The following is a 15990-nucleotide window of genomic DNA, read 5'->3' on the forward strand; positions in this document are numbered from 1 at the left end:
GCTAGAGACCTCATACTATTGTCACTGTGACAAGGTACAATAAAGTACTGAAATTAAATTCCTTGACCGTTTCTTACGTAACAATGATTTTTATGTCTCATAGCGCGTAACTGATTTAATACTTCCTAGTCGATATATTAAAACCAAGGTGTTCAAAATAATATTTTAATTTCCAGTTAACAGTTTGGATGACGGTACAATAGGTACGGTCAGCTTCAAATAGATAGTGACTGTCAAAGTGACCAAATACATAGTAACACACCTTTGTTACCATAGAAGTTAAAATGTGTACCTACCATTTGTAGAGAATAGACTAGTGATCCAGTGTCGAGAGTTCAATCCCCGCTTGAGGCAGTGAATTTTTCTACTTTTAATTTATTTCTTAGCCCTCCTAAGGCCCAAGGTCCTACCTATAGTACTTACTTCTTTAGTTCGAAGAAATTTAAACCATATTCAACAGGAACAGAGTTGCATTTCATTTGTTTAGTTTAAAATCAACTCTATTCCCTGCACTATAGGTTCAAATTTCGTGGCAAATTTTGGGTTTATCATTTGTATGGCTGGCCTTAGGAGGTTAATAGTATCGTTTGCAGATTTAATCCATACTAATATTATAAATGCGAAAGTGTGTCTGTCTGTCTGTCACCTCTTCACGCTTAAAAAATCGCTAAACGGATTTAGTTGAAATTTGGTATGGAGATAGTTTGAGTCCCGGGGAAGGACATAGGATAGTTTTTATCCCAGAAATCACCCTTCAAGGGGGTGAAAAGGGGGGTGGAAGTTTGTATGGGGAATCGATAAAAAGCAGTTTGGGTAAAAATAAGCTACTTACCCAAATTACTAACTCCACGCAGACGAAGTCGCGGGCAAAAGCTAGTGCTAATTAAATTTAGGATGTGTATATAGCGATATATATTTGGTCAATTTGGCGGTCACTATCTATTTAAAACTGTTATAAATATACTCAATTGTTTTGAATGGCTATACTTACTGAAGTGAAGTTTCCAAAACTGCCAAATTCTGCAAGTTATAATCACTTTTGACTTTTTTTGGGGTAAGAAGTTATCCATTATAAAAATTGGATCTTTTGTTTATTGTGAAATTTCCCCGACTTTAACTTTTCCAAAAATTGACATATATATCTCAGGACTGGCCTTACGTGCACTTAAAAAGGAATTAGTTCAGCGGAGTCACTCACGAATTCGAGCCAATCGTGTAGTCTAACGCAACTAGTTGCGACCAATCACGCGGCTGCGCGCGCGTGATGCGAACTCATCAACCGATCGCGTTGCAGCGTTTTCACACCGCTGTACTGGCCCCATTCATGCTCCATTCTTATTGCCCGTAAAAGGCTAGTCCTGAGATATATATGTCAATGTTTCCAACTTTTAAGAAATTTTCCGCCACTTGCAGGTTTGTAGCCATACGATTTTTTAATATATGTAATAGTAATAATTTATGTTTAAATGTTTAGAAAAAAAGTAAATAAATAAAATAAATACTACGATTGATGCTTTTTATTTAAAAAAGTCTGTTACATTTCTAAATCGTTATGTATCACAAATCCATTACAGAAAACTTTAGTGTACGTACTAAGTACTGTGTACGTATATTAATTAGTCTCAAGGCCTAATATTGAAGGTTGCAATAGAGTTCGGAGATAGTGAAACACACGTGTGATACGTTAACTAGTAATTTATTGACTGAAGCTTTCAATCCATCGCGGGCGCAGCCGCGGTTTTAATTGACGTATTTTAAAGTTCGAATCGGGCAGTCAGCCTCTTTCGCCCAATTCATTTTTTGACAGTAGGTAGACATGACATTGTCAAATTGTATGAATAGGGCCCATACACATAGTCGCTCTGTAAATAATCGCTTATAAAGAAGACACGCTTTCGACATAGGTTTTCGTACATTGCCGCCTGTTACTATTTCTATTGCACGTGCATAATTTTGCTGTCAAGTTCAAGCTCGCACAGTGACACGACAACCCGCACCATGGGCGGAGCAGCAATATAATTATGCGCGCGCATTACGCAGCGTACTACGTAGGCAAACAACACGCGAACGCGAAGCGAAGCGATGCGGCGCGGGGTGAACCAATCCTTTGATGCCTATAGGAGTGTCCTACGTGAGCGATCTCGTCGCGAACGCGAACGCCGTGGGCCCGCCGCGCCGCGCCGCTTCGCTTCGTGTTCGCGAGTTGTTCGCTTACGTAAGACGCAGCGTAGAGATAGTAACGCGCGGGTCAATATTAAAAAAATACTCTTCAAATTCAAATTTATTTATTTCATGTGGTTTAAACACATAGATATACAAAACAATAAACATACAAGAATTACACATAAACACAACATGTACACTTTAAAAGTTGACAAATAGATATATAGGTAATATGGCAGCCAAACTATTCATTTTAAGACCTACACTAATCGTAAGATTTAATCTAATCATAAAACGGTTTAAACATTTTATGCCGAAAACTCCTTACATCATTTTGGAAATCAGCTGATACTCTTCAAACTGCTAGATAAATTTTTATCAAATATAGGTAAGAGACGCCTCAAAATAACCGCATCAAAATTCTTTCAACCATTTGAGAGATATGATACCACATACAGACAGACATTGGCGTCAAACGTATAACACCCCTCTTTTTGCGTCGTGGTTTAAAAAAACGGAAATATGAATATAATCACATTAGTAAATCAAATCTCATAAAATTATAATTTCAACACCACCGTTCCATCAAAGTCTTTCTCTTTGTTTCTAACCACAAAAACTGGTTTCACATCTGTTGTGTCTATATCTCGGGACATATTTTTGAGGGTAACTTCTCGGGGCATATTTTTGAGGGTATCTTGGGGTTCATCCTTGGGGGCAGGGTAGAAGCAGAGCTTGACTAGCTGGTTGAAGGGTGCTTCGATTATCATCCAGCAGGGCAGCGCTATCACGAAGGATGTCACGAGATGGGAGAAGTATGTCAAAACCTGCAAGTATTATTATACTTACATTAAAGAGGCTACCGTGAACATTGAAAGTTGAAGTTACAAATATTATCTAACTGTACTCACGATCTGTAAGAAGTTAGTGTGCAGCAAGGTGGCGTGATTGGCCGTGGTCGTCCGAATGACAGCCACGTGCACGATGTATGCGCAGTAGGAGACGCGGCCGAACACCGCCCAGCCTTGCCACTCGAGAAAGCCGCGGTACACGGCTGGAAATTCAGAGAAAGATATCAGCGGAAAGAAATTTAAAATTGTGTTTCCCGATTTGCTTTAATAGGTATACTCAGCTCAATAATTTGGGTAAGCTCGGCTTAAGACTGCTCTGAACTGCAACTAAGAGATAGTCTAGCGAGCGAGAAACAGAAGGAAGTGAGAGTTTAGTTTGTAACCTTACCATGTTTTAAACCAAGTACTTCTATTTTTTTCAAGCTTTGTATTAAAATGTTTACTGGGTTACAAAAACAGAGCTAACTTTATTTAGTATTGTCTTCTTACTTTAAACAGCCTCAGTGGCGAGCGACCAGCGGCGCATTTGGTATGGCATCCAGCTGTGCGTCGAATATCCAAGGGCTTTAATTTTGACCAGCGTGCGTTGAGACTACTCGCATATGTGTTCTTTTGTTTAACATGGACGCCGGGCTGGACGGCCTGCTGGTAACTGCCGCTCGAGTGTCCACTCATACTTACTCTCCAGTTTAAAGATGGTCCCAGTAATGAGCACGAACGCCAACATCCCGAACATGAGCTTGATGCCCGGCGAGTACAGCACGCGCGCCAGCATGGGCACCTGGAGACCGTCCATGTAGAAGATGCCGCCGAGGGCACACAGCAGTACTCCGATGGGGACCGTTGCCCAGTAGATGGGCCGGTATTTCTGACAGATTTTAACATTACACTGTCATTAACGAGTTTTCGAAATTTTTTGAATATTAAAAAGATACTGATTGTGGAAGAGGTAAGTCTAAGAAAAAAATGTGCCCCTATAAGGCGTTATAATATGTTTACGTCATGGTTTTACCGTCACCCATGGACACGCGCAACACCAGAGGGGTTAAGCTTAGAATAAATTTAAAAGTAATAAAAAACGAAGTTGCCGTTTAAGAAGTGTAAAGCTCTTCCGGTAGATGTCGCTAGGGTCCCCTTGACCCATATATATGGTGGAATGATTTGCTGGCTTTGAATGAGGTCTTGGTGGCTCAGATGGCAGAGTGCTGGAGTATCGATCCAGAGGCCGTGAGTTCAAGTCTCACCCAAGACAGTAAATTTCTCCACTTTTAAATTTATTCTAAGCTTAATAGCATCGTTCGCAGACGTTTCTGCTTGTAAAAAAAAATAAAACCAGAGGGGTTGTTATTATTGTGTTGCCGATGTGAGCTCTTTTCTTGGGAGGTTTGATGGTCGGTCTCATCGGTCTGAAGTTACCTTATACTTAGTAACGTCTACGTCCATCTGCATCCTCTTGTAGACCCACATGCCGAGAGCCAAGCCCATGGCGTAGCACACCATGTTGGTGTGCGTCCGCTTGTACAAGTTATTGAAGGTCGGGTCTTCCACGAAGTAGTTGCGAGCGACTCTGAAAAAAAAAATATTTTTGGTAGGTAGGTTGACTACGCTGACTATACTTTTTATTCAACAGGCAACGAATACTCATCAAACTCAAACATAATTTTAATTTAATTTTGAGAGTCGGCGTCTAATCAGCGCTATGGAACACGGCGTCGCTGCGCAGTTGCGTCAACGCTGCGTCGAGCAGCAGCCATAGAGTTGTCTAGACGCCGACGCTCGGGAGACGCTTAAGTGTGGGGTGGTCCTTACTCAGGCGAAACGATATGTATAGCGTTCAAGTTTTGCAAGTAGGTGCAGACCGCGGGCGCGACGACGCCAACAACGAACGCCACGCCAATCGCGATCTTCCGCGCACGCCAACTCTTCATCAGGTAGAACACCAGCAGCCCCAAGACTGTGAGCTTCATGTCTACTGCAAGGTACCTGGGAACAAATAGGGATTTAAAGCGAAGATTAGAAGGTAGACTAGTAAGAACTTGGATGCAATTTTCGTTACATTGCGGTTTCTGATCAAAAATTTGAATGCAGTGTGGCGAAGCGAAGCGGCGCGGCGCGGCGGGTCCACGGCGTTCGCGTTCAACGAGATCGCCCACGTAGGACACTTCTAATAGGTATCAAAGGATTGATTTACCCCGCATCGCATCGCTTCGCTTCACGTTCGTGTGTTGTTCGCCTGCGTAAATATTAAGGAATAGGTTTACTATAAAATTCACTCTATATATTATGTTTACAACTTGTGAGTAGATATAAGTATTTTATACATGTTTTATGACAAAACTTTGCCTAGCTTTCTTTGCTGGACAATAACAAGCCTCACCAGGTATGCGCCATGCACTGTGAGTGGTCGACGTAGTCGTTTAAGTACAGAAGGTGGTAGAACCAGTCACGACGACAGGCCTCCGTCTCTATGCCTACCACGGGCTGTAACAGAACAATAGTATTATTTACTTTATTGAACCTGCTCACAAAATTTCACGAGAATCTGTTGAGAAATGCGAGCTGTAGAGAACATCCGGACATACGAAAGCATTTTGGCCCAAGATGAAATGGAAACCTTCTCCTCACTCGGTCAATTAGTATTATAAAGAGCGTAACTCCTGTTGCCATACTCCTCTCCGTTATTCCGGTTTGCGTCCGTCTGCTAAAAACCTGATCAATAATATTTAAATAAAACGCTGATCATAAGTATATAAATAGGCCTTTTCTGCTTAGTAGGCCCTAGGGTCATATATGGTGGAAATATTCAATGAATTGGGTACGCTCTTGGTAGCTCAGATGGAAGAGCACTGTACTAGTGATCCAGTGGTCGTGGGTTCAAGTCCCAAGACAGTGAATTTTTCCACTTTTAATTTATTTCGAAGCTTAATAGCATCGTTCGCAGAGGTTTCTGCTTAATACAAAATTAATTTTATATAATAGGCATCATATACCTAAGGGCCATTGTCCTAAGACACGTGCCGTTACGTCATTCAGTCTCGCGATAGAAAGGTCACGCGCGATTTAGCAGACAGGTATACCCTGACGAGATTTTATTTGGCCATCGCCATGTTGCGGAATTTCAGTAGTGTTTTTTAGGGGTTTGCACATATCTCGAGTACTACTTAAGCTATCGATTTGAAATTTGGAATAGTCATAAACCGAGTCTGGAAGACTCATGTCTGTGGTTTTTTTAAATTAAATATGAAGAGGGGGTCATATTTCAATCTCTAGTTACTGGGTCAACTGGGCAATACTACGCTAATACTAATGGGTCACTTCTGGATGAGATTAGCTCAGGACTGGGACGAGTGGCGTACTAGAAGAGAGGCCTATGCTCAGCAGTGGGCGGTTAAGGTCTGATATGATGATGACGATTCCTAATTGCTTTAAAGTGGGTTTTGGAAGCATGGTACGGTATGGTATGGTGGTTATGGTGGTACCTTCCACATAGGTCCGTCTCCGAACCTCTTCATCCAAGTGGCGATCACCGCCAGCACTGCAGCGTAAGGTGGGGTTAACCTGGGAAAAGACAGGGAGTTAATCACATTAGGTGGTTGTCAACAGTTCACATTTTCACAGACGCTGAATCACAGAAATGTGAACACATCAACACACCCATACTATTAAGGGGCTACTCGAGGTTTTCATTGATTTTTGACAAGTTTTGAATCGATCGTATCTCCTACTTTTGCATTACAGATAGAATTAGGTATGTATAAGACAAACAGCTATCGATTCTTCAATCTTTTATCTCCATTGCTTTGTCCACCGGATTTTGAAAGAAATGAATACTTTTTTTTTTATTTTTTTTTAAAACATTTTCTAAAAAAACACTTTTTTCGTATCTCGATTGCTGTGAATGATGTTACATATTTATATGCGAAATCTACATATTTGGGTTCGTCCTTGACGTCTCTAAAAACTGGTCTGGTTTTTATTTTAATCTAATTAACACAAAAGTTATAACGAGAAAACCAGTTTATGGGCCTAAAATTGTTCAATTTTGATGCCAAATATCTCGAAGACAGTGAACTGGAATATGGGATATTAAATTGCTTAAAGCCATTGCTATTAATATGATATGCTACAAAAACATTAACTAAGGGATTCAGATCGAAGGTCATTGCGGCGTGGCCTGCGGCGGTAGCACCGTCGCATTTTTATCGCTTGTCACCATGCATGTCACGTTCTAACAAGAATGTAAGTGCGAAAGTGACGGGCATAGTGACAAGCGATAAAAATGGAACCATGCTGCGCCCGCTGGGCTCCCCGGTTACCTTTCTGATGAGTTCACGACACAAAACAAAACAACACGACACGACACGACAAATGTGTAATATCCAGCTACGGGACAGAGGATATGCCACCAGTGTGATAACGGACATACTCGGTGATTTTGGGGTTATTTGTGATCCTGAATATCAAAATCTGATATTTTTTCCTGAGTTTTCTATGTATGTATGTATTTATATATTATTACACGACTGTATTTATCGTTGTCTGAGTATCCACAACAAGGCTTCTACTCTACGGTAGGGCTTACTCAAGTTGTGTAACAATGTCCAATATTTTTTTTTTGGTATATGAATTAAGTAAGTAATTACTATTATTGTAATTCATTTTTACAAGTGAGTGCCGCTGATAAATAAATAACGCAACGTATAAATCACAAGCAAATGTTGGCGGATTTATGCAAATCTTGCAAATAAAGTTTCTCATTATATTTACATTTATTGGTATTGTTATATAACGTGCTAATTTAATAACATACGAACACGAACCTCGTGAGGCCCCATGTCATAAATATGTATAATAACATAAAGTTTGGACCCCACATAAAAACAAACACCTTGTAGTTTTGTGACATTGGGTCTGATTCAAACTTCAAAATAATAATTTCGCAAAAGATACGACATGGATCGGATATATATGTCAGTGTCAAAAGTGACGTTTTTGTTTGAAGAATCGTATCTTTAGCAAATGATTGAAGTATCTTAAAGTTCGAATCAGGCCGAATGACAGTGCAAATATAATAAGTAACCTTGGAGGTTTCAATATATTACGTAAGATAATTTTAGAAGCGGTAGCTGAGCGGCAAGGACGTGAGATTTTTATCCGGAAGTCTCGGGTTCAAACCCAGGCTCGTACCAACGAGTTTTTTGAATCATTTGATATTCACCAGTCGCTTTTCGCTGAAGGAAAACATCAATAAGATCGAGGTTGGAAGTACGCCAATCGCACGCAATACTTTACTCGTACTCGTGTTAGACTTTGGTGTTGCAGGCGTCCATAGGCTACTGTAACTGCTTACTATCAGGCAGGCCGTATGCTTGTTTGCCACCAACGTCGCTTTTAACTTGCGTTTATATACTCCACTACACAGGAGGTTGGTAGAACAGGAGGAACGAAGCGTTTCCTTTCTGTGTCTGAGTGATAGACGTAGGTAGATATATCTTATATTATCTCATCTTATACCTTTAAACGAGCAGTTCTTGTATAGGTATTTATTTATTTCGGGGATCTCGGAAATGGCTCTAACGATTTCGATGAAATTTGCTATATGGGGGTTTTCGGGGGCGAAAAATCGATCTTATAAAACATATAAAAACATATAAAAATTCAAAAATTCAAAAATGCGCGTTGTCCCGTTGTCCCATTTTTGTATTTTTATATGTTTTCCGAGTAAAGCTCGGTCTCCTAGATATAGTATACAACACAGAAAATGTGGTATACAATTATTTTCTATGAAGGTCTTTTCCGTAATTTTACATTGACTTTACCTATGTATTTTTTAGAGTTCCGTACCCAAAGGGTAAAAACGGGACCCTATTATTAAGACTCCGCTGTCCGTCTGTCCATCTGTCCATCTGTCCGTCTGTCCGTCTGTACATCTGTTCGTCCGTCCGTCTGTCACCAGGCTGTATCTCATGAATCGTGATAGCTAGGAAGTAGAAATTTTCACAGATGATGTATTTCTGTTGCCGCTATAACAACAAATACTAAAAACAGAATAAAATAAATATTTAAGTGGGGCTCCCATACAACGTGTTTTTTTGCTTATTTTTGTGTAATGGTACGGAATCTTCGTGCGCGAGTCCGACTCGCACTTGGCCGGTTTTTTGACTTACCGCATCCACCTGAGCGCGACATATCTAGGGAACCTCGGCCACGTCAGCTGCGCCTTCTCCTCCACCAGCAGAAGATTGAACGCCAGCAGACAGCCAGACAGGACGAAGAAAGTCTGCACGATCAGGTTGCCGTTGTAGAATATGTGGAACAGCGGGTCGTGGTACGTCTGAAACATAAATATGTAAACGTAAAATATATACTTTTAGGTAAATAAAGCCATTCCTAAATTATTTAATGTTAATTTTCAATCTCATATTGAGCTTATCATTTCCTCAGGAAAAATATTAAACTAGAAATAATATTATTTTAAACATAGAGAGAAACAGAGAGGACATGACCCTCGTTCCTGATGTGGCGGCTGTCTATCGTGATTCAGCGTGGCAATGCGGCGAGCGTGATGGGAACCTTTGCGTCCGGAAGGGCGCGGGAGCGACTGTCTATCGCGATTCAACGTGGCAACGTGGCGAGCGTAATGGGAACCTTTGCGTCCGGAAGGGCGCGGGAGCGACTGTCTATCGCGATCGTGATTCAGCGTGGCAACGCGGCGGACGTGATGGGCACCTTTGTATCCGAAAGGGCCGCGGAAAGGGTTGTTTCACTAGGTTTTGTATTTGTGACTTTGTTTGAGTTTAGTTTTAATCTTACTTAGTTTACGAGTAGGTATAGTTAATTTTAATATTTTAAATATTAATACGTTTTTAAAACTGTTATTTCCTTACCAATTCAAGGAAGTGGGGGTTATTGGAGGATATGACCGCTGCTAACGGCGAATGGCCCAGTATGACCAAGAAAGTAGTGCAAGCCCTGAAATTAAAAGTCGAATAATAATATACCAAAAGTTCCTTGTAAATTTTTATCAAAATCTGACAAAAAAAATATAAATAGCCCATCAACTAAGCGCCACTTGCACCATTCACCCCATGGGTTAACATGGTAACTCCAGGTTTAACCGGTTAACCCCGGGTTAAGTGAATGGTGCAATTGGCTCTAAGAGTTTTAAATACCCGTCTTCTTCACATTGACCTCAAAGAAATTTTTATTTTTTGAAAAAATCAATTTGTGAAAGGCCGAACGCTCACTTGATACCGTTGAAAAGCTTGAGTCTCGAGAGTCTCGGCTCGCTACCCTCCCCCGAGGGCGCAAAAAGTCGTCTCCAATTCCTCTTCGCAGAAAAACATAGCAGAAATCTTCCACCTGTATACAAACAGCAACACTCTTAACTGTACATCGGCGGACCTTATTACAAAAGGCATAAGGTCCAACGATGGACAGTTCACAGTGTGGGCGATTTACAAAACACAGTTGGACCATTTTACGTTAAAATGTTGTAGACTAGTTTTTTGAAATGTTAAAAATTTTATGGTATTTCGTATTTCTACTCAGAATCACGAGCTCGTTCGACCCAAATAGGTGAAAAAAAGTGTCTTTTTGTTTCCATTTTGATGCCATTTTAATTTAATTTGTATTACGGGAACAGAATGGAAGGAACGAAAAAATGTGAAAAATTTGTAACACTTTTTTCCTCCTTGTGATTCTCAGTAGAAATTCTATTCTATTCTTAATTAACACCCATTACGTACGCGTGTCCAATATATAGTTTCAATAAAGTATAATTATATGTATTTTTGGTTTTATTGTGATTTATATACCTCAAGTAGGTACATATATAAAATTGTATTTGGTGTATATGTATTATGGCACTAGCAGTCCTTTACGTCCACTTACCTACAGATTTGGAAACGCAGCATACATCATATAAAGTTCCCAGGACATTAAGCATCAGGATAGTTATAAGAATTACAGCCACAACAATCTCCCCAGTTTCTACGTTATCATTCTCCTCAAAGTCAGTGCAATAAACTTTCTCTTCCACCAGCCTGGCTTGGAGCTGGTGGGTCTGCTGGAGCGAGGAGTTGAGGCAGGCTTCGAGGGTCTCATGAACTGTGTAGTTGCCGAGGTACTGCCGACATGTCTTCGTCACGCAGACGCCCCAATGTATTAAATTGTGGTCGTAATGTGTGAATGTGTTGGCGGCGGAATATTCCTGAAATGAATATGTATTGTAGTTCACGAGGATAATTTAATTTAAGCCGAAGATTTAGGCCCACAATAATTTTGCTTAACATTGTGGAGCGCTCGTGCAAATAAGCTCATCTAGAGTCTGTGCGGTAAGGGAGAGTCGTGGAATGTACCCCATACATTCCACGACTCTTCTGTTTCCGCACAGACTCTATCAGTGGTCTGGCTCACTTAGAAGTAGAAGAAAAAAAAGAAAGTAAATGTATTCAGGATTCAAGACGCTTATAATACTGATTACTTAGAAGCAAAAGTTTTTTCTATGTAGTGAGTGAAACGTGCATAACGTTTCCCCCCCGCTAAAAATGGCTGCAGAACGATTTGTACGGTAAGATATCGCTTGGGCTCCTACCTTTCGATACGTCGGAAGCCGATGTTGCTCGAAGGCTAAATGAGATGGAGCTGTACAGCTTCGTAAATTATGGAGTCTCTCTGTTTGTCCACAGTTGACTTTAGATAATTCAGTGAGCACTAAACATATGACCCAAACAGCGCCATCTCTGTTTCGATTAGGTAAATATCATACTAAGGGCACGTTATTATCCCAAATTTCACCTCTTGCTTAGAACCTTTGATTTGCTTTGCTTAGAACTAAAACATGCCCTTTCAGGGTTCATGTTTCACATATTATATGTTACTTTGTAGTTACTTAATATGTTGTGCATGAATGCAATAAAGAAATGATTCTGTTTATGACAAATTTTAAGTATCACTCTAAATGGCTCCATTAAGTTTGATACCAATCTTTCGGGGACCAAGATCCCCGAAAGGTTTTTTGGTCTTACTTGTATGAAATGAAGCAGTTCACTGCTGCCGTTGGCGACCAGTATTGCGTTAACGTAGCAGTAGCGGTCTCCGGGCCCGCGCAGGCACGGGTAGTAATCGTCCAGCTTAAATAGCGGCGGCAAACGGTCATACTCTGTATCTGTAATAGGGTGTTCCAGTCAAATCACCAATGTGTCTGTCTGTCAATAATACGTGTCTAAATGCGGAGGCCGAAATCCAGACCCCGCGTAGGGCTCCACCACTGGAAGGCTTCGTCACTTTTTGACAGTGTATGACTACTTTATATAACACATAATATTATAACATTTGATAAAAACTTATTTGATTTGTTCCCAAAGTTGGAAAATCACGAGCTCTTTCAAGCATAAGAGAAAAAAATGTGTCCCAAGATTGTGATTTCCATTCCATTACCATTTTTTAAAGATTTTGTATGACAGTAACGGAATGGAGGAAAAAAATGTATTGAAATTTTGGGACACTTTTTTTCTCCTGTTAGGATCGAAAGAGCTCGTGATTATGAGTAGGTAGGAGTTTATGTAAAACATAAAAATTTACAAGTTTGAGGAAAAAGTGTACCTATACCTATTACCTACACCTGTGTGTAACCTGTTATACCTACTAGTCACTACTACTACTATTGAAGTGAAAAAAAAACACCCTCACTTTATGAGCAGACCCTCAATTTTTTTTCCACCACTAGCTGGTAAGGCACTTTTCATACTTCAAACATTGATGAGCAAGTTACATTTATTTTTCAATTCATATTCGATTGGTTTCTATTTGAAATTTCGACTTTATTTTATTTATTAATAAACACTTTACCGTTCAAATTGTAAATAACCCCTGAAGTCTGGTGCAACCAACACACACATAGCAATATAAAAAATTTCATGTTCACTTTTTTTTTAGTTCTTCCTCACTCTATCGTTCACTAGATACTGTCACAATCGTAGTGAATACATGGTGTATCAAATCAATGTCTAATTTGCATAAAAAGATTTTGATAAATCTTCGTTTAAAAAGCATGAATAGCATGATAACCAAACCAGTTTATGGGTCCCAGTGCCGACAAAGCTTACTAAACTTAAACCTTATTGCGATGGCTTATTAAGGTTGAACAATGTTCAGATAAGTTTCACTGTTAATACATGAGTAGGTAATAATTGATTAAAATTATGATGGTTATAGATCATAGCTTAATAAAGGGTTTCGTTGTATAGAGACATGATTCATGGAATTCAAGAGTATTTATTAATTTTCACCACACCCTGCCCGTTTCTCAAAAGCTTGTAACTTGTAATACAAGCGGATGTCACTTTTTGACAGTTTTGTTAGAAAGGGACTTCCACTTGTATTACAAGTTACAAGCTTTTGAGAAATGGGCCCCTGATCCAGTTTAATAACTATTTTATTATCTTAAGTAATTAAATAAGTATTCACTTTATTGCACAGAACATATTATTATTGGTACCTAAGTAACAACGTAACGTAAAAGGCAGAGATACATTTAACAAAATCTTTATTGTACCTAATCATATTTGCACCTTAGTGTAAGTGTATCTCTGTAACTACTTTTAAGTTATTTCGCTTTTACTGAGGTTTGACGCGGTGGGCAAAGTTATGTTAAGAGGCAAAGTTTTATATGTTTACGGTATTTATGATGCTTTTTGAGAAACGGGCCCCAGCTCGTAAAGGCTCTCTTTGTCTACTTCAAACACTGATAAGAAAATTGTATTTTATCCACATTTGTGGCAAAGTTTTGAGTTGTTGGCCCATATCTCCAATAATCATACGAACGTCCCTGACAGCAGTGTAATTTTTTACAATATTTGAATCAGGATTTATCAGTTTTAAGGTCGGTATAATTTTGAACTAGCAGGATTAGTTCATAGGCAATAAAATGTCTTTCACAAGATAGAAAGATGACATCCGTCTGACTCTGGGGCCATACTCGATAAGGGTTGCTACAGACAGAGCCCAATGGAGACAGTTGGAGGAGGGCTATGCCTTACGGCACACCCAACTAAGGGATATATTATAATAAAAATATATATAAGGCACTCTGAATAAATTGACTACGGTCAAAAGTCTTACAGCCTGACGTTGCAGTCGGCGTGTAGTTCCTATACAAGTTGCAGTCGAGTTGCAGTCTGTCTGTATCGGCCCTGATATGGGTTGATGTTTGACTACGAAATCCTAAAAAGGAGTTTTTTGATCAGGAATTATAATTATCACTACATAGTATAAAACAAAGTCGCTTCCCGCTGTCTGTCCCTATGTATGCTTAGATCTTTAAAACTACGCAATGGATTTTGATGCGGTTTTTTTAATAGATAAAGTGATTCAAGAGGAAGAGTTATGTATAATTTGTTAACCCGTGCGAAGCCGGGCGGGTCGCTAGTTATATCAATAAATTGAAATTTTTCCTCATTCAAGCTGCAGTCACTTCACACTAACTTTGCCCCACGTGTTTCGTTCTACGCTCAGCCATTGTAAATTTACATGGTCGACAAACAGGCCAATTAGAGTATTTGATCTGATTTAAACCAAAAATGTCACTTTTGACACTGACAGATCAGTATCATCGGAAACAGATCGAATAACTAAAACTCGAAGGCTTGTTAGCCAAAACCCCAAGGATTGAGGGTAAAACAGTGCGGTGCGGTGGTAGAAAACGCCCGATGGCATCGTATCACCCATTTTGTATGTTTCTTTGTTTTTGTAGGTTTCTGCCCTACGGGAACCTAGCCAACATGACAATCGTAGATGAAAAACGCCAATAGAAATAAATAATTAAAATGAAATGAAATGAAATCTTTATTTCAGGCAACTTGTAACTTCCATACATAAATACCTTAAAACTAGCATACATATTATAAAAATATAACTAAACACTAAAAATAACATTATGATTGCGATGCATTACGCAACCCCGCAGTGTCAGGGAGCCGGCCGCGGAACCGCCGAAACTTGACACCCTTCGGCCAAAACTCCTCCTTGGTGAAGGTCGCTAGATGTTCAGTCGGAACGGTCACCACAAACGAATTAAGATTCGCATTGTGTCGAGATTCCAACTTCGCGACCCTCAGAATGAATCCGGTTTTCTGCTTATAAAATAATTAATTAATATTGGTTTTTGATAGTATGGTACGTCACGTGACTTTTTGTAGCATCCGTAATCCGGATACATTTTTCTTTCCTTTGACGTTTGTCGATATACGATTATCAACTTGGCTAGGCCCCCAGTCATGTGTCCGATTCACGTTTGACATTAGAAATTCGTAACTGAGCGAGCGTTAGCGAAGGTGTCTGTTACAGCTTGGGTAAAATGCTTTCGTATGTAAGAAAGAAAAATACACATCATATTTAACATCATAATTTGTGTACAAAAATTTGACAATAGGCAGAGATGTGACATTTGAAATACTTGTATTTAAAATGCAAATACAAAATGCAAAATACCTATTTTGTATTTTGTATTTAAATACCTTTTGAAGAAAACTATTTTGTATTTTATTTGAAATAGTTTTTGAGACCTATTTTCTATTTTCAAAATACAAAATACTTTTTCTACTCCAGCACTTAAATGTGTCAATTAAATGACTGACAGTGATATCTAAAGCAATGTCATTTGAATGCTTTGTCTATAGGCTCATAAGATGACTGCTAGCAGTCATCTTATGAGTATAATACAACTGCTTTATTTTTTTTAAAGATACAAGTTCCGATCATCTTGATTGAAAGAGGTATGTTTTCATTTACAATAATAACTCTTTTTTTTTTTAAATAATAACTCTTTTTTTTTAAATAATAACTCAATTTTTTTTAAATAATAACTCTGTTTTTTTTTTTTTTTTTTTTTTTTTTTTTTTTTTTTTTTTTTTGCTGCAGCTGTCATAGAAAAAGTAATGTATGCAACAGCTCATAATTGGTTCTTAAAATTCTC

General features: G+C 39.1%; 1 protein-coding gene across 1 annotated transcript; it reads right to left on the reverse strand.

The window, feature by feature from the left end:
• Positions 1-2723: 2723 nt before the first annotated feature.
• LOC134655472 (nose resistant to fluoxetine protein 6-like) lies at positions 2724-14535 on the reverse strand. The gene is made up of 11 exons (XM_063510936.1): positions 14502-14535; positions 12044-12183; positions 10984-11226; positions 9182-9348; positions 6494-6572; positions 5392-5495; positions 4824-4997; positions 4431-4581; positions 3692-3882; positions 3075-3276; positions 2724-2990 (listed from the first exon to the last, which is right to left on the reverse strand). Exons 1-11 carry the CDS (start codon positions 14533-14535, stop codon positions 2724-2726), a joined length of 1752 nt encoding a protein of 583 aa, XP_063367006.1.
• Between the last annotated feature and the right edge of the window lie 1455 nt (positions 14536-15990).

Source organism: Cydia amplana, chromosome 16 (assembly GCF_948474715.1).
Source record: "Cydia amplana chromosome 16, ilCydAmpl1.1, whole genome shotgun sequence".
NCBI lineage: Eukaryota > Metazoa > Arthropoda > Insecta > Lepidoptera > Tortricidae > Cydia > Cydia amplana.

What these genes read in the sequence shown, in the direction of transcription:
- LOC134655472 (XM_063510936.1), bottom strand. Translation starts at nt 14,535, where the DNA reads ATGGCTGAGCGTAGAACGAAACACGTGGGGCAAA. An exon ending in ATACATATCGTTTCGCCTGA is followed by an intron (nt 4,582 to 4,823) that starts GTAAGGACCACC and finishes TTTTTTTTTCAG; the next exon opens with AGTCGCTCGCAACTACTTCG. An exon ending in TAGACGTTACTAAGTATAAG is followed by an intron (nt 3,883 to 4,430) that starts GTAACTTCAGAC and finishes AAAATCTGTCAG; the next exon opens with AAATACCGGCCCATCTACTG.